This window comes from Nesoenas mayeri, assembly GCF_963082525.1.
Source record: "Nesoenas mayeri genome assembly, chromosome: 1".
Taxonomy (NCBI): Eukaryota; Metazoa; Chordata; class Aves; order Columbiformes; family Columbidae; genus Nesoenas; species Nesoenas mayeri.
Window position 1 is genome coordinate 182659339 of NC_137541.1, and position 27401 is coordinate 182686739.

A 27401-nucleotide genomic window follows, 5' to 3' on the forward strand; every position below is an offset into this window, starting at 1 on the left:
TGTGTGCTGACGTGAGAAAAGATAAATTTAGGATCCAGTCCTAGTTTTTGTGGATTGTGTTTTACAGGAGACAGTCAGTACCTGAAAGAAACCAGGCTGCAGTTCACTATTTCCACAAGGGACGTGGGTATGGGGTAATATTTCTTCTGGCCCAAAGTGCTTGTGGTTTTGACTGCATGATGACCCCACTTAAGCAGAAAGAGTGGAGAGTGATCCTTGCCTTGATCCTTTCCACCATTAGGGTACTCCTGTGAGAAGAAGGAGATGTGGCTTCCAACCCATGGGAGAAACTTCTCACTTCTAGGTTCCTCTGCAAGCAGTGATTGAAACATAGACTGAAAGTGCTGCCAGGGAGCTGTGTCTTCTCCTGCCTGCTGTGCTGCCATTCTTTGTTGGGTACACTCACAAGTTAAATATAGGATCTAGTCCCTCAGGAAGCATGGGGCTGCCTGATTTTGCATCTGGAGAGGTACCAATGGCAGACATTGAGATGAGCAAGACAGTGTCCTAGGATGTCAGCCCTTGAGGGGCAAGAAGGCACACTAGGAACATTAGTACATTTTCAGTGCCAGCTTTCATATACAGGGCCTCTTACGGTGTCTAAGTGATCAGGTGACTCCTTTTGCATTAGAGATCAAACAACATCTAATTGTTTTTTCGGAGATGAATCTCATCCTGAGTCTCCAACATGTCATGTTGATGGACAGGTAAAGGAAATATCACAATTTTCCCCTACACTGGCAAAGGTGTAGGAATTTATGCATCCTCTATATACTGGGAGATCACTGAAAACCTTGAGTATCTCAGTCTATTGACTGCAGAAGGGTTACTCTACACTGTGACAGTGCACTAGAGCTTGCACCAAATGGGTCCCATACAGGTAGCTGAGACAAAGGGGACACCTTGAATGAAGATATTGGGAAAATGCATTCAAAAGGAAGGGCCAGGCACTGGAGGTCTCTGCTCTGCCAAAGGGAGCTGAGCCTGGTAGTGGCTGTGGCTGCAGAAGAGGGAGAGAAGAATGAAAATACGCTCAGTCAGGCTCAGAGTTCACTCTGAAATGCTTGCACAGGGGTTCCCTAGATGTGAGGCACACAATAACAGTGGCACGCAAGCCTCACACAGTGCCAGGGCATATCAGTCATAATATACACCCTCACCAGCACTTCTGATCTTGGTGCCTGGCAAAAAATCACTTGCAGATCTGTGCATCCATAAATCACGCACTGACACACTTGCAACCTCTTCTCTTCCTAGAAATGTAAATCTCTGTGACCCAGGGATCCCAATCTGGGCTCTGGTTCAGCTCAGCTATATACCTTGGCTCAGCCCACTGTGCAAAGATGAGAGAAAGTCTGTAGAACAGTGACTCATGAGACGAGAAAGGTGAAAAGGTAACCAGAGGTAGGATTGCAGAGGTGGGGATAGGTAACAACTCAAAGATTCAAGAAGAAAACCACCATCATAGGAAGATATAGAATCCTAGGCAGGAACACAGAGAGCTGGAAATGCAGCAGCACTGAGGATCTGTCACAAGTGCAGTAGAAAGCAACCCTTCCCCACCTGATGACTGGCCACCTGTCCAACAAGGACTCTTCAGATGCCTTATCAGGGCCACCGAGCATACTAATGCTTAGCCTGGTAGCACATTAAATGCCAGCAATGTTTCATCTGTGTCAACCAACAAACAACTTTTATACTTCAAAGTTGTGTATATCCTGCTTACAGAATCTCTTTGTGCATAGCAAAAGGTGCCTGAACAAAGTGACCTAGAAAAGGAGGGTTACGGTTTCCTCTAGCATAGAAAGCCAGTGTGACCAATAGAAGAAAATCCGGTTTCTTTGTTCTTGTTCTCCCTTTTAATCTTCATCATCCCTCCAGCTAGTGAAAACAAAACACTGTCATTGTGAATTGTTGGTGTTGGGAGTTGCCACGAAAGCACAGGGGTGAAAAAAGCAGGTAGAGTTATATTTCCACTTGTACACAAGTGGAAAGTGATGTATGAAGTATGTCATGGCACTGACTCTTTTTAAGGACAAAAATTCAGATTTTAGTAAGAATCACTGAACAAAATACCTTTGAAGATGTGGACCGTTTATTTAGTGGAAAGTGAGAGTCTGCTGGGCTAGAGTATCTGTGCTCTCAAAAAGAGAAATCTAGTTGAAGTTTTATGCTTTGTGTTTCAAAGGTTTCAAAACCAACTCAAAGTGTGATTCATCTTATCTAACATGACAGGTTCACAGGCATCTGCATATGATCTAGTCAATATAGGCTGTCCTAACAGTCAAAGTAAATAGCATAGTCCTCTGGGTTCACCTCCTGATCTACTTTTCCATCTGTTCTAGGCATGTCTATATCCCTCCACTGGGTAAACTGGGAAGCTCCATTTAGTCAGACTTCTGGTTTTGCACCAGAGAGGAGCACTGTGCACAAAGGGAGGAGTCACTCAGGGAGTGGAGTGAAGCCAAAATGAGCAGCACTGGTCTGACTGGGATGGAGTTAACTTTCTTCCCAGCAGTCCATATGGTGCTGGACTTTGGATTTATGACCAGAACAATACTGATGACACATGGATATTTTAATTACCACTAAGCAGTGTTTGCACAATGTTGAGGTCTCTGTTTTTCACTCTACACCCCCGACAAGTTAGCTAGGGGTAGGCAAGAGGTTTGGAGGGTATACATCTGAGACGTATGACCCAAACCAATCAAAGAGATATTCTACAACATCATGCTCAGCAATGAATTACCAGGAGTGGGGGAGCAATCTTTCCAAAGTAGCCTTTGCTTGGGGACCAGTTGGATATTGGTCTACTGGTGGGATGTGGCAAGTGACTGCATTTGTGTCATCTTTCCCCAACCCTTTTTTCTTCACTTATTAAATTGTCTTTGCTTTGACCCATGAGTTTTTCTTGCTATTGATCCTCTGATTCTGTCCCTCATCCTGCTGGTGGGGAGTGAGGCCAAGACCAGCACACTAGCTTTGTCAGAGGCATCCCTGAAGGAAATGGGCTGAGCCAGTGGTGAAGCTGGTGAAGGGTCTGGAGCATGAGTCTTAGGAGGAGCAGCTGAGGCAACTGGGGCTGTTTAGGCCTGGAGAAAAGAAGGCTGAAGGGAGACCTTATTGCTCTCTACAACTGCCTGAAAAGAGGTTGTAGCATAGAGGCTATTGGTCTCTTCTCCCAAGTAACAAGTGATAGGATGAGAAGAAATGGCCTCAGGTTGTGCCAGGGGAAGTTTAGACTGGATATTAGGAAAAAATTTATAACCAAAAGGTTGATCAAGCACTGGAACAGGCTGCTCAAAGAAGTGGTTGCATCACCATCCCTGGGGTGTTTAAAAAACATGTAGATGTGGTCCTTAGGGTCATGGTTTAGAAGTGGACTCAATGATCTGAAAGGTCTTTTCCAACCTAAATTATTCTATGGTTGTATACAATAGGAAGCATGGTCTCCAGCCCCTGCAGATGAAGGTTAACTCAAGCTGTGGAAGCCTGCTCACATTTCAGGTGCGATAGCAAAGGCAGTGGCTGAGTAGCTGCCTACTGCCAGGAGTGAAGAAGGGGGCTGCAGGCATAGGGTAACACCATCTTTTAAAAATTATTTTGTTTGTGACCTCTGATGGAGAACTATAGTGGAGGCAAGTGATAATTTACAACTGGTGGCCAGACAAGACTGCCCACATGAAAGCTCTGTGGTGTTTCTCTCCACTCAGGCTGACTTTAGGTGAACGCAGAAGAAGAGAAGTTATCTTCTCTTTAACCTTTCCATACACTTTCTTGGTGTGAGGCTGTCCCAAAATGCAGCACAGACATGGCCTGACCACAAGCACATGCAGCATTGCTTATATCATGTGTTTCTCCTCTGATGGCCTTCATCCTACACCTCTGCCCTTCCTTCCCTGCTGCCCTCCTGCTCCACTCTGGTGGCACATAGCTCTGAAACCAGAAGTGATCTCCACAGCCCACCCCCTCATTCTGAAACATAAACTCCACAGAAACTGCAACTTGCTTCCCATGATGTTGCCCATGTTGATAGCCAAGTCTTGGCCCTCTGGCCAACACTGCAGCGACATGTCTTTAAGGCTTCCTCCCTGTCTCAGTTACTATTATTATTTCACAAGAACTTCTGAGGGTTTGGGAGCATCTTGGTAACTTCTGATGTTAAGCTTAACTTCCTTATGATTGCATTAACTTCTCCTTTTTTGGTTGTGTATGCTTAGGAGGTCTGGAAGCCAAACATGTTGTCTTAACACTTAGGCAGCTTGCTGCCCAACACACTGGGTAACTTTTGGTCCTCCACTACACTGAGGTGACGCTGTGTGATGAATCAGATGTCATGAACCCAGCCTGATCTGGTGCAACCACAGTGACCAGGTTTTGGAGCCTCTTTTTGTATAAAGTGCACTTGTGGACATGTGACAGCCCATTGCTTCCAGATAAATACAAATAAGGAATGACTAAAGTAGGTCTCTCTCCCCTGCCTTTGAATGTGATGAAGGACACTGCATTAACAGTTCTTCTAGCCATCAGAATAACATTTCTGAACATGGAGCCAGCACTGGCACCCTCAGTGTCTCCTTTCCCTACCTCCTCTGAGAAAAACTGATCCTGCTAAGTAAGAAAGGACATTCCTAATCACATTAGGATCATCTTAGAAAGCAGAGAGGGTAACAAAATTAGAGCTTTTAAACCATTATCTATGCTTCAAGAACATCTGTATTGATACAAGCCTGTGGAGAGTTGAGCTATGGCTGATCTCATTATAGCTTTAAAAAACAAAATATGTGGCGAGCTGGTCCATGGCTGTAAGAAAACCATCAGTCTTTTTGTAAGAGGTGAGAAAGAGCTCTGCTCAGTCCCGGAGTGGTTATATTCTGATTCTTGATTTAAAAAATAAAATTATCTCCAATTCCTCAAATCTTTTCCTAGGCTCCATATGCAAACTAATATATACACATATACCTAGTCAAGTAGTGTGCCTATAATTTCATATTATATGCATTATGCCACAGTGTTTTAATCCTGTTGTCTGCATCTTGTCTGATGTGATAATTTATTGTATTATTTTGCATAACCAGAGTTGATGTATTGTATGGAGAAGCCAGGAAGCGTGTCTGATCTCCTTGCTATGGCAGCAATTATTGAAGTCATACGGTTATTATACTTGGACAGAAACATAAACTCCGCGGAAACACTGGACTGGATGAAATAGGGGATAGGACTGGATTTTGGCTAACAGAAAGTAGACATCTGTATGGCAGATGATAAAGTGGTTAGGAGTTTTACCATGCAACATGTTTTTCTTAAAAGCACTAAATAGGAACTATTCACATATCTCTTAATATAAGTTAGGAAAAAATAGGATTTCCTGTTGACTTATTCAAAATATAATTTACTGTGGAATAAACCCCTCATTTTCTTCATGTATTTACATATATAAATAAAACTAAGAAGGTCAAAAATCAAACCAAAATATTCTGAATTTGATTACATCAGACAGATGGGCCAAAACCAAAAAGCTGGTATCTGGAGCTGGGTGTGTTCAGTGCAGAGGCATATATGGCTATGTCCAGCAAAGAATATCAAGTAGTGAACCCAAGCAGTGGACTCCTGATCATCCACATACCCGAATTATGAACTCACTCCATGTCCTTGCACTTCTCCAAGGTGAAATTTCTATAGCAAGAGCTAACCTTAACCATTTGAAGAAGTCATTGGCATTCAGATTCAGGCAAGAGATTACTTTCCGTCCCTCTTTCATTCAGCATTATAGACATAACCCGCCAATCTGGGACTTCGATACTGTACTTCCTCTGTTCAAACATCACTTCTGCAATGCATTTATATTGTTGTGTATAAATGCATACACGTGCGTGCATACACTCACATGCATTTTCTTTATTGCTTCCACTTGGCAGAAACCTGAGCCTAATTTTAAAGTGTCACAGCTCAAATATAATTCCCCAAAAGAGTTTGCAATGCAGATCACTTCAGCAATCTGGTTCACAGCACAGCGCCCAAAATGGTAATACTGGTTACAGACTGAGATGAGAGAGCAGAAACTTTTAAAGCCAACCTCACCACTGAGATCTATTATGAAACCACCCTCTCCATCTATAGACATTTAATTGCTACCTGGCTTTTGGCCTCATTAAATTCCAGATAATTAATCCCTAGGTACTAGATTTTCACTCTGCCCAGAGATACTTCAACAGGTTTTCTTAGCATTGGCCCTGAAATGATCATTTCCTGGTCTGAGTGCTGAGGACGCTGTGCCAAGCAATTTTATACATGTCCATTAATAGCAGACCATTCTGTGATATTAAGGGGAAGAAAAAGATGGGAGAAAAGTACAAGCCTTGCACTATCATCAGTTTCACAGTGAATTCGAGTAATCAGAATAATGCAGATGTAACCATCACGGGACAATTACCCCATTACTCTCCAGGGAGCTCATTTCATTAAAAACCTAGTCCCTTCTTTTGGCATTGAAACAACCTCCCATTTCCACTGTCTATCCTCCAGTTCTGGTTCAGAGGTGGATAAAATCTCAAGCAAATGAGCACAATGCACTCCCTGTTGAGAAATAAGGACATAAAAGTTGTAATTTAGTCCTAAGTAAATACGACCACAGATTTAATTCAATCAGAACTTCCCTCTTTGTCTTAAATAATCAACAGAAAGCATCTGCTGTAGGTCTCCCTTCCTTGACCACCACCACCAGAGGCATAGCTGGTAGGGAGTATCTTGTGGGTGATGCACACAAGCACTGCCCTCAGGGACAAACAGAAGTCATCTTGCATGAAATTTGCACTTTTGCCCCTGGACAGCCAACAGCATCTCCATTTTTTCTGATTTGGATAACAACTTTAACATAATCTTTCATAGAATGTCCTGAGTTGGAAAAGACCCACCAGGATCATCGAGTCTAACTCCTATCCCCACATATGACAACCCCACAGTTCACACCATGCGTCTGAGGGTGTTGTCCAGTTTCTTCTTGAACACTGTCAGGCCTGGGGCTGTGACACCTCCCTGGGGAGCCTGTTCCAGTGCTCCACCACCTTCTGGGTGAAGAACCTTTTCCTAATGTCCAATCTGAACCTCCCCTGGCACATCTTCCTGCCATTCCCTCAGGTTCTGTCACTGGACACCAGAGAGAAGAGATCAGTATCTCTCCCTCCTCCTCCCCTTGTGAGGAAGCTGTAGCCACCATCAGGTCTCCCTTTTGTCTCTTCATCTCTGTGTTGAGATGGTGCAACACAGACTTGAAAGCCACTTCATTTATTTTCTAGACTGTTGGGGCTGGCACAATAGCCCGATCAGGAGCTGAAATGTCCTCACAAAGCTCCTGGTTCATGTACTTCGAGATGAGGTGGGTAGCATCTGTCCTCCAATGAATACTCTTTCTGGACTAGAAATGCTATCAACTTACATTTACTTTTTATGTATTTTTTAAAAAAATGTTATAGCACTGTATTTCAGTTTGTTGTATGTTGCAGGTGCCCAGACTGATTATCTTTGAAAACAGCATAATTAATGACTTTCTGTGACTTCAAAATCAAGTGTATTTTGATCAACTTCAATAAAAGCCCCTTCTTTTTGCTGGTAGGAGGTGTGAACCTGCAAGCGCTGAGCCCCTGGGACTTTCCCTGACTTCAGAAGAGGTTTCATCTCTCATTCCACAGAATTACTGAAAGTGAACTTCTCCTTAATGAAAAGAGAGGAAACCGGGGCTTTATCCTTTCTGTGTCACAGACCTTTGTTTAACCTCTGAAAGGCCTTGGTTTTTCCAGCTCTACCACACAGGTAACAGTATTTATAAGCAGACTGGGAGTTAATATTTGAGGAACATTTTATGAAAACCTGGCTATTTGCCAAAGACAAGTATGATATTTTCCAGACCAATGAGCCATAGAGTCTTTACTGCAGATGAAGAAAAAAAAAATAGACATACAAGAAGATCCAGTCCCCTGAAACAGGAGTTTCAATATCTAATTGGAACAGAAGAGGCACATTAAGGCATTATAACACTACCAGTGTGGTTTGCCCAAGGCTGAGGTAGCAGAAAACCTCATCTACCCGACGTGAGATGACCAGGGCTGCTTCAGGAGCCTGCAGGAGATGATGTTCTGCTTGGAGAATGCTCTCTGCCTGCTCCTGGATGGGGAAACCAGCTGGATGGCTCAGGATGCAACTGGGGGAAAAGTAAAGGAGCAATCTGGCAAAATGGGGCAGGGTGAGGGTGTTGCAGCTGATGTGGGAAAGCAGAGAGAGCTGGGACTCTGCTGCTGAGGGTAAGTCATGTGTGCAGACACTGCTGCCTTTTGCAGAGTGCTGAAGCACCAGTCAGTGGTTTTGCAAGCTGGGGTGACTTTCAGGAAGTCTTGGAGGGCAGCAAGTGCTGATCCAGCAGTTGAGATGAGCTGTAACTGCACCTGCAAATGCTGGGAGACAGAGGAGAGTGAAGGAAAGCGGCTGTGGAGGGACCAGGCTGATGTGGTGAGTGTCGAGGGAATGCTCAGGCTATTGCAAAACTGTGTAGGGAAGGGGAGTCTTACTGAATCGATGCAAACCTCTATTGACAATCAGCTGTAATTGATTTTTCTAGGGTTATTTTATTTCCTCCCCTCCAACCCCCAGCAAGCCTACCCTCTTTTTTACAACAGAGTCAGTGTTTCTACGGGGATATCAAACTTCTCCCAAGCAGGAGAAAGGGGATACTTAATTTCCAGGCTGTTGTGTGGTATCTCAAGTTGATGCTATTTTGTTAACATTCAGGAAAAAGAAAACACTGAACAACCCCTTCCCAGCTTCCCCAAAGCCCTTCCAACGGTAATTAAATGTAACCCTTTTTTTCTGCTGACAGTACCATTTCTAAAAATATCATATTTTGCCCATAGACAAGTCATCTCTGTCAATGAAAGTCATTGTGTCTAACCTAGAGGTCTTTCTAAAAGACATCAGGGAGATGAAGTGGACTTAAACTCCTGAGAAAGGATTTTGGGTTTGGATTTGTGCAACTGGCAAGGTTAGCTTACCATAAGAGCCTCTCTGAGCTTCAGAAGATGTGTATTTATGTCTGGGAGGCAAGAAAACTTCATGGTGTCCTCACCAAAGCTTCACCTTGTGTTACATCGGTGAAGTTGGTGAAGGGTTTGGAGAGGAAGCCATATGAGGACCAGCTAAAGTCACTTGGTTTGTTCAGCCTGTAGAAGACTGAAGGGAGACCTCATGGTGGCTACAGCTTCCTCACAAGGGGAGGAGGAGGGACAGGCACCAAACTCTTCTCTTTGGTGGCCAATGACAGAACCCAAGGGAATGTCAGGAAGATGTGCCAGGGGAGGTTCAGGTTGGACATTAGGAAAAGGTTCTTCCCGCAGAGGGTGCTGGAGCACTGGAACAGGCTCCCCAGGGAGGTGTCACGGCACCAAGCCTGACAGTGTTCAAGAAGAGACTGGACAATGCCCGCAGACACATGGTGGGAATTTTGGGAATGTCATATGCAGGGATAGGAGTTAGACTCAGTGATCCTTGTGGGTCCCTTCCAACTCAGGACATTCTATGATCCTATGATAAGTTTCAAAATGGCATCACTCTTTTCCCCTGCCCCTGCCCCCAGCTTCACAGGCTCCCTCCAGATACTTGTCCTCAGTGGTGGATGAACATGCTGTGAGTACACAGAGTTGGTGGGGAGCAGTGGAAGATCCTCAGCCTTGCAACTCGCATTTCGTTTAGACCAAAGTAGGCACAAACATGATGCCCTACAGTTCCTATGGTTGGTGGCTAAGAGGCAATGCCAGGAGATGGTGGTATGACCCTTGTTTGAGGGATCAGTGCTGCACTTCCCATAAGGAAGCATGATGCATTAATAGAGGAGCCATTGAACATGTGCGATTCCCATTTTGTTCAGGGAGATACAGCAGAAGGAACCCTTGAAGGACCACACTGCTACTGGGTCCTGACAGACAGATATTCCTTCCCAATTATTATTTCTTAGCATGTATGTATCGCTTAACCCAGATCTGATGCACAGAAATGTGTTGTTCATAGTAACAGTCTCCTCCCCTTTGATCATGACAGGCCAGCAGTTTTATGACAGTCTTTGGTACCTGCTGTGTCTACAAAGCGTTGGTTTATGGTTTGCTTAATTAACCTTGTTCTATTGCATATTGATTTTCTGTGTGGTTAATAGTTTAACTTAAAAATGATGTGAACGCCATAACTACATTAAGCCTGTATGAACAGCAAAACATCCAGACATAATAAAGCAAAAAATTGTTGCTGACCTGCAGCTGGTGCATCCTCTCACGGAGAACCTGCTTAAGCATCTTAGCTAACACATTCTCTGAAATAATTTATCTCAGAGGTGAGATCGTAAGCAAGCCAATTAAATACCAAATTGGTTATTGAGGGTGCATTTACTGGGCATGAAAAAGTGATGCATCTCTGACATTTCCCTCTGTAAATACATTTAAATTAGACATTGGTAGTGAATTACTATGCTATAAAATTAAAGCAAATAGATGTATTTTGAATGTTATAAGGCAGCTGCATTATGATAATTAAATAACATCAATGGATTATGCTTATATTAAAATTCCAGAAAATCAGGGGCATCACATCATGGTATGGCATTTATTGCTTCCTCAGGTATAGCTTCTGGGTTAGAGGATGCTCAGAGGATATGTCCACATTAGCAACAAGGGTAGCACAGGGCAGGAAGGAGGGGTCCAATTCGCAACAAGCTGGTCTATTTTGAGGATGATTTCTCCACACCCACTGTTTCCCAGCCATGAAGTTTGGGGCAGTTGCTAATGCTGCACGTACACCACAAGTCACTTCCCACCACGGTGACACCAACACACAAGCTGCAGGGCACAGCTCCAGGCTTGGGACCTTAGCGGGGCCCTGCATGCTGGCTGCTCTTATTTACCCTTTTGAGCACATGCATTTCTTCCCCTCTTCAGCTTTGGGACTGGGTTTGAGAGGTAAGCCCACCAGAAAGGTAGGCTTCCCGCTCTTGCTCCTCTCTTTGCTTTGCAACAGAAGCAGCTGCGCAGAGTTGATGGAATTTGTGCATTTTTGGAGACTTGGCCATGAAAATATTGCGTCCAAGATGCCATTCAGTGTGTCCCATAACCTGGCCATCACGAGTGGCCTCAGCCTTAGCTTGCACACTGAAAATAATGATAGTACACATACACACACACACACACACACACACACACACAAACCATTTGAGGCTGTGACAGCCTCAGTACTCATTTTCTGTGGTGACAAGTATGCAGAAAATTAAGTTGCCTGGCAGTATAAAGGAGCACCTTTCCTTCGACCATCGAGCACCTGTACATCTACAATTGCCTAACATGCCCCTCCATTCTTATTTTAACCTGTCATAAAGCAGTGCACAGTACTCCCTTGAATTTTCTGCTAGTTAAGAATCTGCTATTACTCAGCCGGCAAGTTTGTTTGTTTGTTTGTTTGTTTTTTAATTTGCCACATGACATTAGGACATTTTCTATGAGAATTAATCCTCCCCTGGAATTAAACCCCCGAGACTGGCTGTACTGCAAACACTACAATTTCTGCCTCTGCTTCAGCTCTGGGAACTCCTTGTGCTTGGTACTGAATGAAGCACAGTCTAATCACTCTTTTCCACGGGGAGCCACCAAGAAAACATAAAGTGCTGAAGAACATTTTTGTTTATCAGTGAAGATGAGGATGGTGAATACTCCCATGTATATTTTTGGTTTTTATCGGGTCATTGGTCTGATGAAGCCTAGATGGTTTATGATGGACCTCCCAAGGGGTTTGACTTTTTCTAAAGAAAAACACAGAAGCTGCTGCACTGACACTCACCTTTGCAAAACAGTACCTTCAGCCTTGACCTAGGTGGCTGAATTTTACTTTGGTTGGAAGCTGAAAGTAAAATGTGCCTACTCTGCTGAATTTGTTAGTGAAAAAGTCAAGATGCTGGTGTAGATCTACCCCAAAACCCTGATGCATGATGACAAGGGAGGTCAGGGAGCTTCACATGCCTTGTGGTGTCTACGCCAGACCATTGTCTTCTGTCCATCTCTGCCTCCTCTTACAGTGCCAGGTGGAGTGAGCATCCTCTGCTTCCCTTCTGGAGGCAGGCAGGGACACCATACTGCGTAATGCTGTGGCGGCGTGATTGCTTCATTCCCTCTCAGTGGTGGCTGCATATTAACTGTGGATTAATGAGCCCTCTAAGTATTACTTAATGCTCCTAAAATGCTTTATATTTTCTACTTACAGTATAATCATCATTAAGGGATTAAAGTAAAAAGAAAAAAAGACAAAAAAAAAAAGAAAAGAAGAAAAAAAAAGAATCTTCGGTGGCTACAATTAAGCTTCATCATCCTCATTTTGGGTCTTAGATATTTACAGCCTGACTGTGAAACAGGAAGAGCGTATCCTCACAGCCTCATTGACACCAAAAGGATTGGTGGCTTCACAGCGTTTATAGCAACAGGGCCAGTTTCGCAGATGGGTCCCTCACACACATACAGCAGGTTAACCTATAGCAGGAGATGTGTCTGTTTTGGCCTCCTTCCCAAACCACCAAACTGACATTGGAGAACATTGTCCCTCACCTCATTTACAGAGAGAGAAACCAAAGGCACAATCTCCTGCAGAGCATCCCAGCTCCCTGATCCCTGCGGCGGGTCTGGGGGCACAATGGATGGCTGCAGCACGTGGATGTGACCGTCAAGTTTGGAGGCAGATAAACCCCAACACCTCGGCAGGATGCTGCAATGAATAGATCCTGTCTCCTGCAGAGCTTATTAGTTCAGGCACAGCACCTGTCTAATGCAGCTCTTTAGCTGCTAGGCTCAGCCTGGCTCGTATCCAGCCTCTTCTGTGTTTCAGCTCCATCCTTTCTCTCACCCCAGCTCCTGGGACGAGCGGTTCAGGAGGTGGGAAGCCTGCCAGTGCTGCTGGTGAGCTCGAAGACTGTATTTGTACACAGAGGGGAAAAGCAGTTTTGCGTATAAAGGCAAGCACAGCAAACTCTCTGCCACTGTTAGCTGTAGCCTGGGCTCAGAGCATTGGGTCATACATCACTGAGTGCTCTCCAGGGAGCTCAGCTTGATTTTGCTCATGTACTCAGGAACAGATGTTAACTGGATGGGTCTTGGGGAAGGCTGGTGATGCCCACCAAGAGGTAGGGCTGTTCCCCACCAGAGAAACAAATTATCTGCAAAACTGGACTTAGGCTATTAGACTTCCTAACTGCAGAGGGCTGGACTAGGTTCTTGCTCATCTTTCAACACTCAGCTGTTTGCAAACACCAGGTGGCACAGGTCTTACTGGAGTGCCTGAGCTGTAATTATGGGTTGGCCAGGACTGGAGCTGGCTGCACTCCGCTGCATGACTTGCCTGTAGAGAGCATCAAGGTCCTTTTACATGAAAAACAACTCAGAAGTTACTTAATCTGCACATTTCTTCTATGTTGTAAAAGTCAAGAAACAAGAGTTAATATGACAAAAAATGCTGAAAAGTTGCTTTCAGCATCAATTAATTTTCCCTATGAGTGAGTAAGAAAAGGTCTTCCCTTCCCCAACATCTGCTTCATCAGACTGAGTTCTCTTGCTATAGGCTGTTGCTTGGCCTCTGGCAAATCAAAGTTGTTTCAGTTAAAGCAGCAAGTAGGCAAAATACCCAAACACAGCCTGGATTTATCTGTGAACCGGGATGTTGTTTTCTGATCACTGGCTCATTATTAAAAAATCATTAAAAGCTTAAAAATTATTAAGAGATACCTCACCAGAAAAACTGTGCTTAGCTGCAACACTAAATTATCTCCAGTTGCCTTGTGAAGCTTCTGGAGATTAAGCTGGCTTCTGATCTGTTTTCTGATAGTGCCTTCATCTTTTACCAACAGCCTGAAAGAAAGTTCAGTCTTTATAATCAGTTATTTACAAACCAGTGGTTATGTTTGCATGACCTCGCATGACCTTAATATTTTTGAGTCTTTTTTAAAAAATATTTTCCATGGCAGAAGAAACTCAGTAAAAGTTTTGTTTTATTTTTAAAGCTGTATTTTCTCCCTTGAGATTCCAGTCAGGAGTTGCAATTGGATGAAAGATTCCAGTTTGGCTGTAAGGAGGAAACCAGATGAAGTGGTGGTGAATTACTGCAAGCATTTTGTCTTTTTCCCTGCCATATTTTATATCTTGACCTGGACATAGCCATGAGCTGCCTGCAAGCAAACACACCCCTATTTGTAAGGAACTAAGTCCTGCTGCCTTCTTTGAGTTTGCATTCTGTTGAGGTTGGCAGGTGACTGGAAAATGTGTCTTTTCATCCACTCCCAAAAGCACAGATAATGAGGGGTCTAAACCTGGGTACATGCCTTTAGGCAAGTAGGCAAGTATTTATAAGGGATACTGCTTGACGGAAGAGGGGTAAAGAGGTCCCAAAAAAAACTTTTGACAGAATGATGGCACAGAGGAAACTAAACGAGCCAGATAATCCCCTGGCCACATCACAACTACTTTGTAAGAATGCGAGGAGAGAAAATCCAACTTGAACTACACTTCCAAGCCAACAAAACACCAGCGAAACACTTTTCAAGGACCAGTGCCTCAGGCTCCTGTCAGGTATCCTCTGGTGAAGCTTGCTACAGAACATTTCTGATTCCAGTGCTGGCAGGGCCACTGCTGGGAGTCACGTTCCCACAGCCAAGGCAGCAAAGGGGAACATGTGCCTGATTTCTGCTTCTTCTTCAGTCTGATATATTAATGAAAACTCTTTTAATGAATCCACAAAGGCCTGTGAAATGGGATGGTGGTGGTGTGGGGAGCAGGCTTATGCACCCCTCTGCTGCCCCTACACTAAGGGCAATGACAACTTTTAGGAGAACAACAAAGTCATTTGGGATGGCAATATTTCAAGCTGCCCCAACAAAATACAGCTCACCTGCAGACTTCCATACTTCAAACCATGAGCTGGCCTAAAGAGGCTGGGCAAATCAACCTTTCCTCACCTCTAGTGATGTTATCTCATCCTAACTCACCAAACCTGTGTAGTACATCTGACTTTCACTGATCAAAGATAAATAGAAACAAATTCCATCAAGCCTGGGATGAGACTCAGAATCCAGGCAGGGAACAGAAGTGATACTACCTAAGTAGCCTCTCTGCTTTGTACCTCTTTGCACAGCTAATTAACACAGCTCGCATACCAAAAAAGTGGGTCTGAAGCATTAAGGATCCTGCTGTAGGGGGAAAGTAATCATGAAGCAGTAAATTGAATAAATCCAGGGAAAGTTTGTTCTGCTGGCAGCTACCCCGTAAGGAGAATGAAAGGCAGATTTGTCCAAGTGGATTATTTGTTCCATGTGACTTGCTCCATGTTTTTTGCTCCACTCGACGCTTTTTAGGAATGTGTTTACCCTTGTGCCATGGTGCAAAGTCTTCACAGAAGGATGATGAACAGTCTGTCCTCTCCCCTTCAGAGTTTATTCTGCATTGCTTGTAATTACCAACAAGCGTGCTTGTTCCAAAGCATATTTTGAAGTATGACTTACGCTGTTTTGCCATCCCTCATCTGCCACAGTGACCCCGTTTCCAATCCAAATGGATTTAATTAGCTGGTAATAGCTCTGGGCTTTGGACTACCACAAGGATTTGTATTTCAGATAAGTTTAAATTACGAGATACTTTTGTAACTAGTATAGCTCCATATTATTTCACTGGTATCAGTCTACTGTGCTGATTCCTTGGGTGCCTGAGTATGTCCCAAATGTCCATCTGTCTTCTTAATTCTGTTCAGATATGTCTTTCAGATATGACTTTGGCTTGGTTGTTATTGATGCACGTGTTCAATGATTGCTCTTGAGACCCTTATGCTGCTGCACCCTTCTTTGCACTCCAAAATACCAATCCTATTTTTATACAGGGTTGCAGGGCCAGAACAATTCAAGTGGGAAAGGACCTCCTGCTAGTTACAGTCCTGCTAACACAGCTCAGGATGAGGTTGGCCTTTGCCACAAAGGTACATTGCTGGCTCACTTTCAGCTTGTCCACTAGAACCCCTTTGTCCCTCTGTCTTGCCTGGCAATGGTGACAGCATCCATGGTCTATTTTTTTGCTATACCTGAAATTTTCTGTTATCAATTAGTCCAAAAAGTTGTTGCCTACTTTTTTCTTGATGAGATGTTCCTTCTAGTAGAAATAAATTGAAAGCTCTCACCTTGGAGTTATGTTGTCAGTTGTTCTTTTTTTTTTTTTTCCTGTATCTGAGATCTCCCTCAAAGTTTGCTTTTGAGGAGTGGAAAGAAGATTGTCTTACCTGAACCTGTGTAAAATAGTAGTGAATATAATGGTGGGTTTTGTGTGCAAACTTTCTGGGTTTCTTGTAAGGAGACAACTGTCCTTATTAGGTTTTCTTTTCCATAACTCAAAGAAACTGGAGTTCATTTCACCTAACTTCAGCTAGATAAAAATGACCTACCCATCCCAAGCTAATCTTCTGGCTTCCTTGATTGTCAATGGCAAGAAGGACAGTCTTCCTTTGAGGGCAATTCATCTCATTGATCCTAGACCCCAAAAGATGGTGCACCTCAGAAATGTTCTCAATTCTCACGTAGTACAAGTAGGGAATTGCAGAATTGCCCTACAAGTAAAACCCCATTGGTCTCTAATGTGTCTTTTCATACCATGAGGATCCTGCCAGCAGAGACAACACCACTTTGTGTGCAACCAAGCATCCTCATCTGAGCAGGTGTTGCAATGTATCAATGAGATAGATACCCAGGCTCACTCCACTATTAAAGAGAAAGATGTCTTCAGTCTGCTCTACACTATTCAAAGGAGATGGACAAGTTTGCTAGACTCCAGAAGGTTTTTCATATGGTGTTTTGCTGGATCAAGTTTGATAATTTTCAGAATTAAGTATGTTGGAATAAGGGTCTGATCATGCAAAAAATACGTATTTTTGAAGCTGTGCACGTGGTTGACACTGAACCCCTGACTGGTCTTGCTGAGTTCAGAGCACTATCATGATCACTGCCGCCATCCTGCTGTTTCCATTTCAACCTCTCCTTTCCGCGAAGCCTGAAGGTGACCTTAACAGTCCCCTTACCCCAGCTGCCCTATGTAATCCTTGTGCGGTGGTTATTTACTCCATTTTCACACTTATTACTTTGCTCATTTTCCACATGGCAGTCCCTAAGAGTGGAAGAACATTTTCATCCTCTGCTGATGTGGTTTTCTGCTCCATAGCAGCTGCCTCCTTGCTCATCTTTAGTGTTTGTTTTCTGCACAAGAAGACATTACTGATTCAATCTTTTTCTGTCTCATTTATGCTCCAGTGCTCTGTTTCTCTTTCTACTTTAGCTGGCACTTGATGTGAGAGAGTGTGTGATCTTGTGTTTAAGATATTCACAAGAACCTGTGTCTCTTCTCCACCATGCATTTTCCAGTGGTTAATGGACTATCGCCAACCACTCTGGAGCTTAATATTTCCACGTGTAAAATAACAGTAACATCACTAAAGCTGTGGAAAGATTATTTTTCACTTGTGAGGCCAGTGTAGAAGGAAGAGGGATTTCAGTTTGGATCAGCTCAGAATGAAATTGCTCTAGAAGAAAAGCACTACATCTGCTATGGAAATAACCAGTTAATTCCTTTCCAAAGTTGTTTCAAACATTTCTACCTTTTTAAAAAACATACACCAAAATAAACATGCAAAGTACTCGGAGGTCTCTGCCATTCTCCCCCTGAGATGTTTTCATGTGGTTGTGGAGACTAAAGGGGAGAGCTAAAGATAAATCCATTAATGTTATATAAGTCACTCCAAAATGCCGCTAAATAAATAAAAGTGCTTCAGATTGTACACTGCGTATGTGCCAGGCAATTCATCAGCAGTGCCAGGACACTCTTTCCTCTTTGGAGGAGAACTCCATGGAAGAGGGGAGCAGAAATATTGCAGGTGGCAATTAGCAGCAGGTCACCCAGAGCAATTTTCAAGAGATCTCCAAGCACCACTGGGGGTTTGCCGTTCAGCACAGCCCTCAATAATCCTTAAGGGTAAGAGCTCTGTGGGAGGTTGTGAAAGCCAGCTGAGGCCACTGCTGCTTGCTCCTGCAGCATGGAAGCAGAAGGGTGCCTACTTTGGTAGTGCACACACTGGATTGCCAGATTAAATCCCTGATGACAGTGGTTTTGCACCGCCACACTGAAGCAGAGGGAAGATGTTCTCTTTGGCCAGCACTGGTGAATGGATCATGATGGTGGCTTACTGCGCTGGATGGACAACAGGCATCTATGGCATCTCCAGCCAGACCTGACTGCTTGAGCCCTGATCAAGCAGTCAGGTGGCAATTGGGTTTTGCAGGCATGTAGGACACTTGGCTTCCACACTAAGTGCATCAGCATGTGGTGACAGGAACATTTCATTGCCTGTGTAGCTCTCTTCATCTTGCTGGTGATCATTTTAAAGCAGGACTTCATCTGTCAATAGGTAAGTTGGTGGCACCAAGTAAGCTGGGGATCGAATTATTTTTTCTAAAAGAGCTTAGAGGAAAATAAGACATCCAAAGTTGCAGTGAAATTAATGATGCTTTCCTTCCAGTGGGAGTAAAAAAAGGCCAAAATTAGGTTATTGAATGACAGATGAGAAGAATCTTTTGCTTTAAGACTTTGGTATAGCAGGTAATGGGCAGGATGAGGAGGAACAATAATGCAGAAGAGAGGGAACCTAGAAAAAGAGGCAAGCCATGGAAAGAAAGAGAAATGAAGCAGTTTGATGAAGTGCTCAATGTCTCACCATCCATGCTTTCAATTTCCAAATAAAGCATGTGCATTCTTGGGCTGGGAAGTTGCTCCTGCTTTCAGAAGGACCCAAGTGGAGAGCTCAGGCCCAGTCTCTCCCCAGCTCCATCAGAAACTGGACCCAAATTGGCTGAACGTGGTGACACAGCTCTGCTTGTCTCTGTCGCAAAAGCCACACTAAAAGCAGGCTCAGTGTACTACCTAAATCTTGTTCAGCTCTCTGAAGCAATTGTTTCAGTTCTGGTGGCACATGCACCTCCCAGCACCCACCTCCAGCAGCTCCAAGGAGGACCACAACTCTGCATTGTGCCATGCCATGCCATGCCATGTATGCCAGCTCCAGTTGTCATTACTCTCATCATGGTCATTACTCTCATGGTCCTTGCTCCCACCACAGCAGAGGAGCGTGGATCGTCACCATCCCAGCCTCCCACAGCCAGAAGAGTGTGGCTGTGTGTCCCATGCTCCTCGCTCCCTCACTCACTCTCCAGTAAAGATGGGTAAAGACTGTGTCTCCCACTAAATTATTGCAGGATTCACAGTTTTTCCCTCACCTGCACCAGGGTGAGAGACACTGATGGCCCATTGTGATGGGAAGGCTCGCCAGGGGTGACACCCAAGTTCTCAGCTCTATGTCAAGCAGGATCATGGTATTTCTACAGTGGAAGAAGGGCTGACACCTTGGGGAGACCGGGCACAGGCACAGCAGCTCCTTTCCTTCACTTTATGAGGAGTCGCAGGATCTGCTGTGTTTCTTTAAATTCGGTTTCTTGGATTAACTAAAGAACCTCAGACTGTCACTCAGAAGTTTCTAAGTGTCCCCAGTTAAGTGTACTGGGAGGTCTTTGGTACTGGGACAGCATCCTAATGATTGAACAAGAACTTCTACTCTGTAAATTCTGAATTTGGGGCAAAATTTTCTGTTTGGCAACTTGGCCTGGGACTTTTTAACATCTGAGCCTTGCAGGACTATGCTCAGTGCTTGGTTTCTCTACTGAGGCAAGCAGCAAGGTATGCTAATTAATGACAGTTGTGGGAATGTCCAAGTATAACTTACATCTGCTGGGAAGCAGCCTGAGACCTCACCACTCATTTTACATAATCAAGGCTTATAGTAAAACATCCCTATTTCCTCCACACTCCAGGTGTTAGCCACAGCAATTGCTTTGAAGCAGTATTTCTCCTGAAGGAGGTATCTGGGCCACTACATCTAACCTGAAGGGCTGCACTGAGAAATTCTTGATATACTGAGTTGTATCAGAGTGGGTGGATTAGAAAGCGATACGTGATGGTGTCTGGTGGCTACTCTTCACCACTGCAGGCAAATGTCCTGTCAAGGGGAGAGGTATTTCTCTACTATTATAACAATGGTGCCATTTCCCATTGATAACACCTGTCTTGAAATGTCCTGCAACCAGGTCAGATTTGTTAATGAAATTCACCCTCAAAATCAAACATGGGTAGAAAAGGGCTCAATGCTTATCCACTCTATCCGATCTCCAGAGCTGTAGCATGACAGGCAGCACCCATTAATTAATTTTCCAGAATGGTTTTGGGGTGGCAGAGGGGGAGAAGGAAGATGAAGCATATTAACACAGAAACTTCTGAGACCGTAGCACTTCTCCTCTCTTTGCCTCTGCCAAGGAGGTGCCGTAATTGTTATTCTGGGAGACTATGCTGGAACTTGGAACTGCCCTGCTTTGCAGCAAGAGTGGAGCAAAGCCCATGCCACCCTGCTCTCCCACATCGTGGTCCTGTGGGTTGTGCAGGTGTGTGGGTCTGTGAGCTCAGGGTTAATGGGAGAGGGAAGAGGGGAGAGCGAAGAAGGGAGAAAGGAAAAGGAAGAGGGGAGCTCTCAGGACCAGGCAGCAGCAGCGACGGAGGGAGAGACCCCAGGGAGAGCTGCAGGAGTGTGCTCTGCCTCCTCTCTGCAGAGAACCATTACAGTCACACCTTCAGGTGGCTGTGGATGCACAGACAGAGGCTCCCAGGGTGCTCGTGGCCAACTTGATTTCCAGTTTTACCCACTGAAGTCCCATCAAACAGAGGCAGGGCTGAAGGATGGGTGGCAAAGCAGTGCTGCCTGCTGCTGTCCACATCCCCACAAAAGGATTTGGAAGTCTGAGGTGCCCAGTGTTTGCTCAGCCCTGGCTCAGACTGAGACCCAAATGCCTGGCCAGAAACCTGACTTTGCAGGCAGCAGGAGGGTTTGCAGCCCCCCTCGCCATGGCTGTCACAATCCTGGTGGACGTTGTGGCCGAACGCCACTTGGGCTCCCCAAATAAGTACCCGAAGTAATAGATTTGAGCATATCTGGGCTGAGATGGTGGCAGAGGATATCTGGGGGTTGTTAGAAGTAGGTTAAAGAGTCATTTTCCTCCCTTGCACTAAATAAATAAATAAATCTCGTGCACCATAGCACTTTAATCCTGCTGGGGCTAAAGTGGATTACAATGCTATTTGGCTGGCCGCTGCACGCAGAGCCAAACTGCTATAACAGGATTCAAATCCCCTCCCTAACTCAGAACAGATTTGCTTGTTTCTTTAAAAAATAGCTAGAAGACAGCTTGGCCCCATAAACCATGTTATGATCCTTTTTGAATATAAGATTGAACTATTTCTGGCCTCCTCTAAATATGCTTCCTTTTGTAATACAACAAGTTCCTTGAAGTCCTACAGAGAAAAGGAAGGGTGGTTTCTACAAGAACATTGTAAATATACTTTTTTTACCATTTAGAAGCGCATTTTTCACACTCTTCAAAGAATAAAAGTTGCGTGTAAAAAGCTAGTAACTCTGTGAACAAAGAGGATCTATTTTACGCAGCTGCACGTAGCACCTTGCAAAGCATCAGCACCTGGCTGGGCTGTGATGGCACTGCTGTCCCGTGCTACGGATGGCTGATTTTTGGGCAGGAACTGATTCCGGTTAAAGAGTGAGGACACAACTTTCTCCCCAGGGTGCAATTAGCAGTGATGGGAAGAATTGCTATTAACAAGGAAAAAATGCAGAGGAATTCACTGAGCCTCATCTCTGCAGGGACCAGCAAACTCTGCTCGTTTCTTCCGTGCACACAGAGGACCTTAAAATTTTCCTGGCACACTGGGACCTGCAGCCAGCAGCAGCAGCGGTGCTCCTTTAATTAATGTGGCCTTAGAGGGAGCAGCCACTTAACTAGGAAGCTCCACTGCCTGGCCGTGCCTCTCTAAGGGCAGATGTCAGGGCGACCACACACTTGAAGGAAGACAGGTTACAAGGTAACACATATAATACTATTGAGGATGAAGGTGACCTATAAAAGTGCAGTAAATATGTAATTTTCTCTGCTCGGCAAGTGAATTTTGATCCCACTGTAGCACCACATCGTGAGGTGCTGCTGCTGTGCCTGGGAAAGCTCAAGGAAGGACAAAGAGCAGAAAGCAGCAAGAAGGACAAAGAGGCTCCAAAACAACCCCCCCCCACCCCATTCACACCCCTGCCAGACAGGCAAACAGAGAGTGACACTGCAGAATTGTCTTTCCTTGTTTAGAGCCGCCTATGTCAGCCTGTCGTGCACAGGGAAAATAGCAGCAGATCAATAGAGATATCTGTGCTGACGCTCTTATCATCTCCTTTAAGATACACTGAATCCCTCATCAGCCTTCCCAGTTAATGAGCCTTTCAGTTGGAAGAAAGACACTGTTTTTTTTCTGAACGTGTGATTCTCTGCCGGTCTCCAGACCTGTCTTAAAGAAAGAGGTAAGTGATGGGCTCTGGTCACAGTCAGAGGTCCAGGCTGTGATTATGGTGACAATGTGCTGATATAACTTTACTGGAGAACCCCTCCTTGGTCTATGTACAAGTCTGTGACAGCAGAAGCTGGTGCAAACTTTCCCTGAAGGGTATCACACACCGAGTGCTTTCCATGATGCCAAATCTCTGATACACATACGTGATCACCAGCCATGAGTCCTTATGGTGGGCTAGATCCCACTACCATCTCTGAGCACTCCCCTGGGTGGAAGGAGTGAGATCTGAGGTCCTGCAGTGATTTGACTTTAATGGAGTTATGTACATTGGCACTGATTGAGGACCTGACCTAGGTGATGGATGTCAATGTAATCACACCAGAATATGATGCCTGTCATTTATCATTTGCACCAGTCAGCCAGGAGGCCCCTTGCCTGGCTGCTGTAGAGATACAGAATAAAATAATCCCTTTGCAAAGAGCTTACAATTTTGGAGTAAGCACAAACATTTAAGCCTTGAAGGAAAGGGAGAGAAATGGCATTGCTCCTAGCCCTTGTTTCCTAGCAGGCTTGTATTCATCGACTGCGAACCTTAATACAGTTTTCACTCCACTTGTCAATTGTTAAGATAGATTTGGGGGCTGTCAACAAAATGCTACAGTTGAAATGACCCAGCTAGAAATAATAGACCATGAAACATCAGAGTAGTAATAATACTGTAAACCACCACAGAGGAATATCTTCAGCACTTTCATTGTTAATGGCCCCTCCGGTGTCATTTGGTGTATGGGACAGTTTGGGGGTGATTTGCCTGTTCTGGCTTCAGAAGTCTTTGCACTAGGTTGCTGGAGGGAGCAACCACAACCTTCCTGTTCACCTTCAGGGCAAAAATAGGCACCCTGAGAAGCAAGTTCATCAGACTTGTCTTTGATATCAGTTTTCAGACAAGACGCTTTGCCTGCTGGAGGTGACCACCTCTCTATCACCAGGTAAGAGCAGGTGGGACAAGGTATCCGTCTTGGAGACAGATGTTGCTGGCCAGTGGGTGCTGTTGGTGTCATGCTGGGCACAAAGGGGTCCACCCCACCCATCTTTTCTGGCTCTTAACACAAAACGATAGTGTGTTCCTTACAGAGCTGATGGGAAACCAGACTGAACACCTTGAGAGCATATCAGTGCTAAAGCCTGACATATTCACCCGTCTGGATGTGAGCTGGGTAACTCAGGAGCACTTTCAAAGTGTTTTTCACTTTACAATCAGAGGTTTTTTTCAGAGCAGAGAGGTTTCTTATCAGCTTATCCTACCTGCCTGATGTCTCAACAGACCCATGTGGGGAAACTAGTGCCATTAGGTTCCCACTGCAACCCTATCACAGGAGCAATTCCTACTGAGTTCAAGATAGTTCTCACTGGAGATTTCACTGACACATCAGACCTTTTTCTAAAGGCTTCCCTTTGTTTCCAAGAGAGTTTTAGGTGCAGTGCCTGCTTCCAAGAGCTGCCAAGACAGCACCAGGATTATGCATCTCTCTACTGGGCTTTGGGTCTGAGCAGTGAGGAGCTTGGCCATGGGGATTTTAATGCACTAAAATGCCCTCTGTGTTTAACAGAAAGGAACAGAAGCATCAAATTTTTTTTTTTTGGACATCCAAAGGTAAAATGCTGCAGCTCCTGCAACAGCAAATCTGCAATTCAAGAGGACCTGAACTGATAAATTCAGGTCTAGACCTAGATAACAGTGAAGCAGTCAGCAGACACCTCTCTGTGGGACCACATCAGACAGTGCCACTGGCATTGAAATTGTCTTATGACCTTCAATAACCTTTTTTCTGCTCAGCCTTTTTTACTAATTAAAATTATAAATGAAAGTAACAGGAGACAGTCTCATAAAAGGGGTCAAGCACAGAAACACTCATTTACAAAATCTCCCCATGCACTTAGGAACGTGACTATTTCTTTTATCTATTTGGTTCTTTCAGATTCCTTCAGACAACGACAAGGCTGTGAGTGTTTTAAATAGCTTCTGTTGGCAGAGGAGCTGCATGTTGGCAGAGGTGAGCCCACAACCGAGCTGTCCATCCCCTGGGAGATCCTGCCCCAGCCAGCAGTGCTCACCAGGCTGACTACAGCCTTGCATGGAAATCCTCCTGGACATGCCATCCTGCTGGAAACAACCTTCCCTGCCTGAGCACAGCCCAAGACTGGAAACATACCTCCAGGAAACTGGCTTTTCTGGGCGGGGGGATGTCGCTCCAAAGAGGGATTTACCCCATCAATGGACCTCCTGGAGACCTGCAGCTTGGGAAAGATGCTCCTCACAAACACTGCGAGTTCCTTCTGGAGACCCCGGCGGAGACAAATTGGATCCTGAATTGGATTAATTTCTGAGCTTGCATTGGGCTTGCAGAGTGGCATCTCAAGTCAGGTCCACAAGGACTTTCAGCAAAACAGGTGTCACTTAGTTAAACTTGGTCATTCACTACCATGACAAAGTAATTAGAGCCTGGCAGTCTCTTTCTCCCCCTGCTGCTCCTTCTCTATGTACAAACACCAGGGCTCTGGCATAGACGGAGCTCTTGACACTTTGTCAGTGAAAAAGCAGTACCGTGTAAGTAAGAGAAATGTTTTATGGGAACTATAAATAGTTTTGCATTAAGGCAAACGTATTCTCTTGCCTAAAATAGATTCACCTTGCAAACAGCTTAAGGACACTTTCAGCACCAGACAAATGCTTTCAGACTCCCCTTCAGAGAGAGAAACAGCCTTTTTCCCCAAAAAAGCAAACAAGACCAGCAGCCAGAGACCCCTACGCTGTCCCCCAGCCCCCTCCCATCCTGACCCCACTCCCCATGGCTGGATAGCAGCCAGCGGTGCTTGGGTGTCAGTCTGGGAGATAGCTCAGCATCCTTCCACCAAAAACGGAGCTTAATTCAGCCAACTAACTTTTCCAGTCATTTTCTCCAGGGGCTCAGAACATGCGTGCTGATTACACAGGTGAAAGGGATGAGGAAACTTTGGGGAGGGGGAGCAGCTACTTCCCATGGTCTCTCGGAGCAGTGGGTTGCTTTCCTTTCACTCCAAAGGGAACTGAGCAGCCAAACAATGCAAACATCCCCTCTGCCAGGGCTGCAATGTGTTAACAGCACTCTCAGAGCATCATTTCATTCCCTGCGGAGAAAAGCCGCTGGTGGGGGGGGGGGGGGGGGGGGGGGGTGGACAAGAAGATGTCAGAAGAGAAAAACGTATTTTTAACTCACCTTTAGGCTGTGCGTTGGGTTGACGACGCAGACGAGTTGCCCAGCAGCTGAGAAAACCCTCTTTGCCTTGTAGTGCTGAAACCTCAGGTGAATAAGATCTAACACAGCCCCAAAGCACTGGGTGAAGAAAAGCATCACAACTTTTGGCGTTTGCTGCTGCTGCTGCCGCTGCTGCCGCTGCTGCCGGCGGTGGGCAGGGGAAGCAGCCAGGGAGCCCCTGAGTCCTTGAGCCCGGGGAGGGGAGTGCGGTCGGCGAGAGCTCCGCTCCGGCACGGCTTAGCATGCCTTCATATTCATCATCAAAATAAGACGGGAAGAGGCTTGCAGCAGCGGGGCGGCCAATGGAAAGGACAGAAATGTTATCCTTGAGGTCCAGAGACAGCCAATAACGAATGCCTCCCCTCCAGAAACTCCCTGATGAATTGAGCCTGGCGGAGAATGTATTATTGAGCATTACCATACATCAGCACATTGCATTTATCTTGCGATTACAGCCAGTCATACGTAAGGCTATGGAGATATGCAAGGCAAAATTGATTGCTTAATGTCTCCATTTATTAATTGCCTTAATTTAACGAAAGAGCGCTCGGATACCAAAGCTAAATGTGGGGCCCACCAGTGAAACTGCTGGAAAGTAGCAAAAATAGATTAAGGAAACTATGTTTTACTGAGGGATAAAAATCAAATAAGCAAAGAGAGGTTAAGCAGAAGAGCTCACTGTACAAATAAATTTACACCTGTGCCTTTGCGGGCTTCAATTTGGATTTTCAACACTATGAAGTTTTCTACATTTTATTTTCTGTTACTTCACAAGGGTCCCAGCACACAAATAACATTCCCTCCTCTCCCCACCTAAAAATAGGAAAGGTCAGGTCTCAGGTCTGGTGTAACTTGGAATAACTCCATTTAAAGTCAGCAATATTTTCCTGATTTACACTCACTGGTAGATCAGGTCCGTTGGACACAAAACGTGGTAATTACTGGATGCTGGAACTACAAGAGCATAAAAAGGCACAGAGCATGCTTCTAAAAATAATGAAATACATGATGCATGAGAGCACACACAGATAGAAACTTGCACTGAGGGAAAAGTGGCTTCTAAATCAACAGAATAATTAAACATGCAGAAGGTTTTTGCTTGTCATTCATCTGCATATCGGTGGGCAGGAAATGACTAATTAGCCATTAGATTGTCCTAGGCATTAAAAAGGAATTAGGGAAGTGCAAGGAAAATAACATGCTTTTGTGTATTATTACCAGTGCGTATCTCTGTTGGTGGGCAGGGATCCTTTTCAAGACATTAAGTCTCATGAAACTTGAGTCCCCATAACCGGGTTTTCCAGGAGGTGACTGCACCAAAGCAGCTGAGGGAATCAGAAAGCACATTCATTTCATGGGACAATCCTGTGTGATATGTTGCTCTGCTTGTTAATAAATCAAAGAGGGTTAATTTAATTAGCTCTCTACCAGAACTTCCTATCAGAGTGCTATTTAGGCTTGCTAGCTAAGTACTCAGATGGCTTATTTAGCCTTGGTAATCCTTTTTCCCTTCAAAGTCGAACAGATAAAAGTAGCTGGTTTTTTTTTCTTCTTCTTCTTTTTAAACATGAGC

At 44.8% G+C, this 27401-nt stretch overlaps 1 protein-coding gene across 1 annotated transcript in view; it reads right to left on the minus strand.

Annotated features, from left to right (window-relative positions):
* The window catches only part of SIAH3 (siah E3 ubiquitin protein ligase family member 3), a gene marked incomplete at both ends in the record, with an annotated part of 47414 nt that extends 21490 nt beyond the window's left edge, over window positions 1-25924 (minus strand). Inside the window, one exon of the mRNA XM_080361642.1 lies at window positions 25790-25924. Coding sequence (XP_080217768.1) covers window positions 25790-25924 — 135 coding nt within the window. The remainder of the gene's footprint in view (window positions 1-25789) is intronic.
* Between the last annotated feature and the right edge of the window lie 1477 nt (window positions 25925-27401).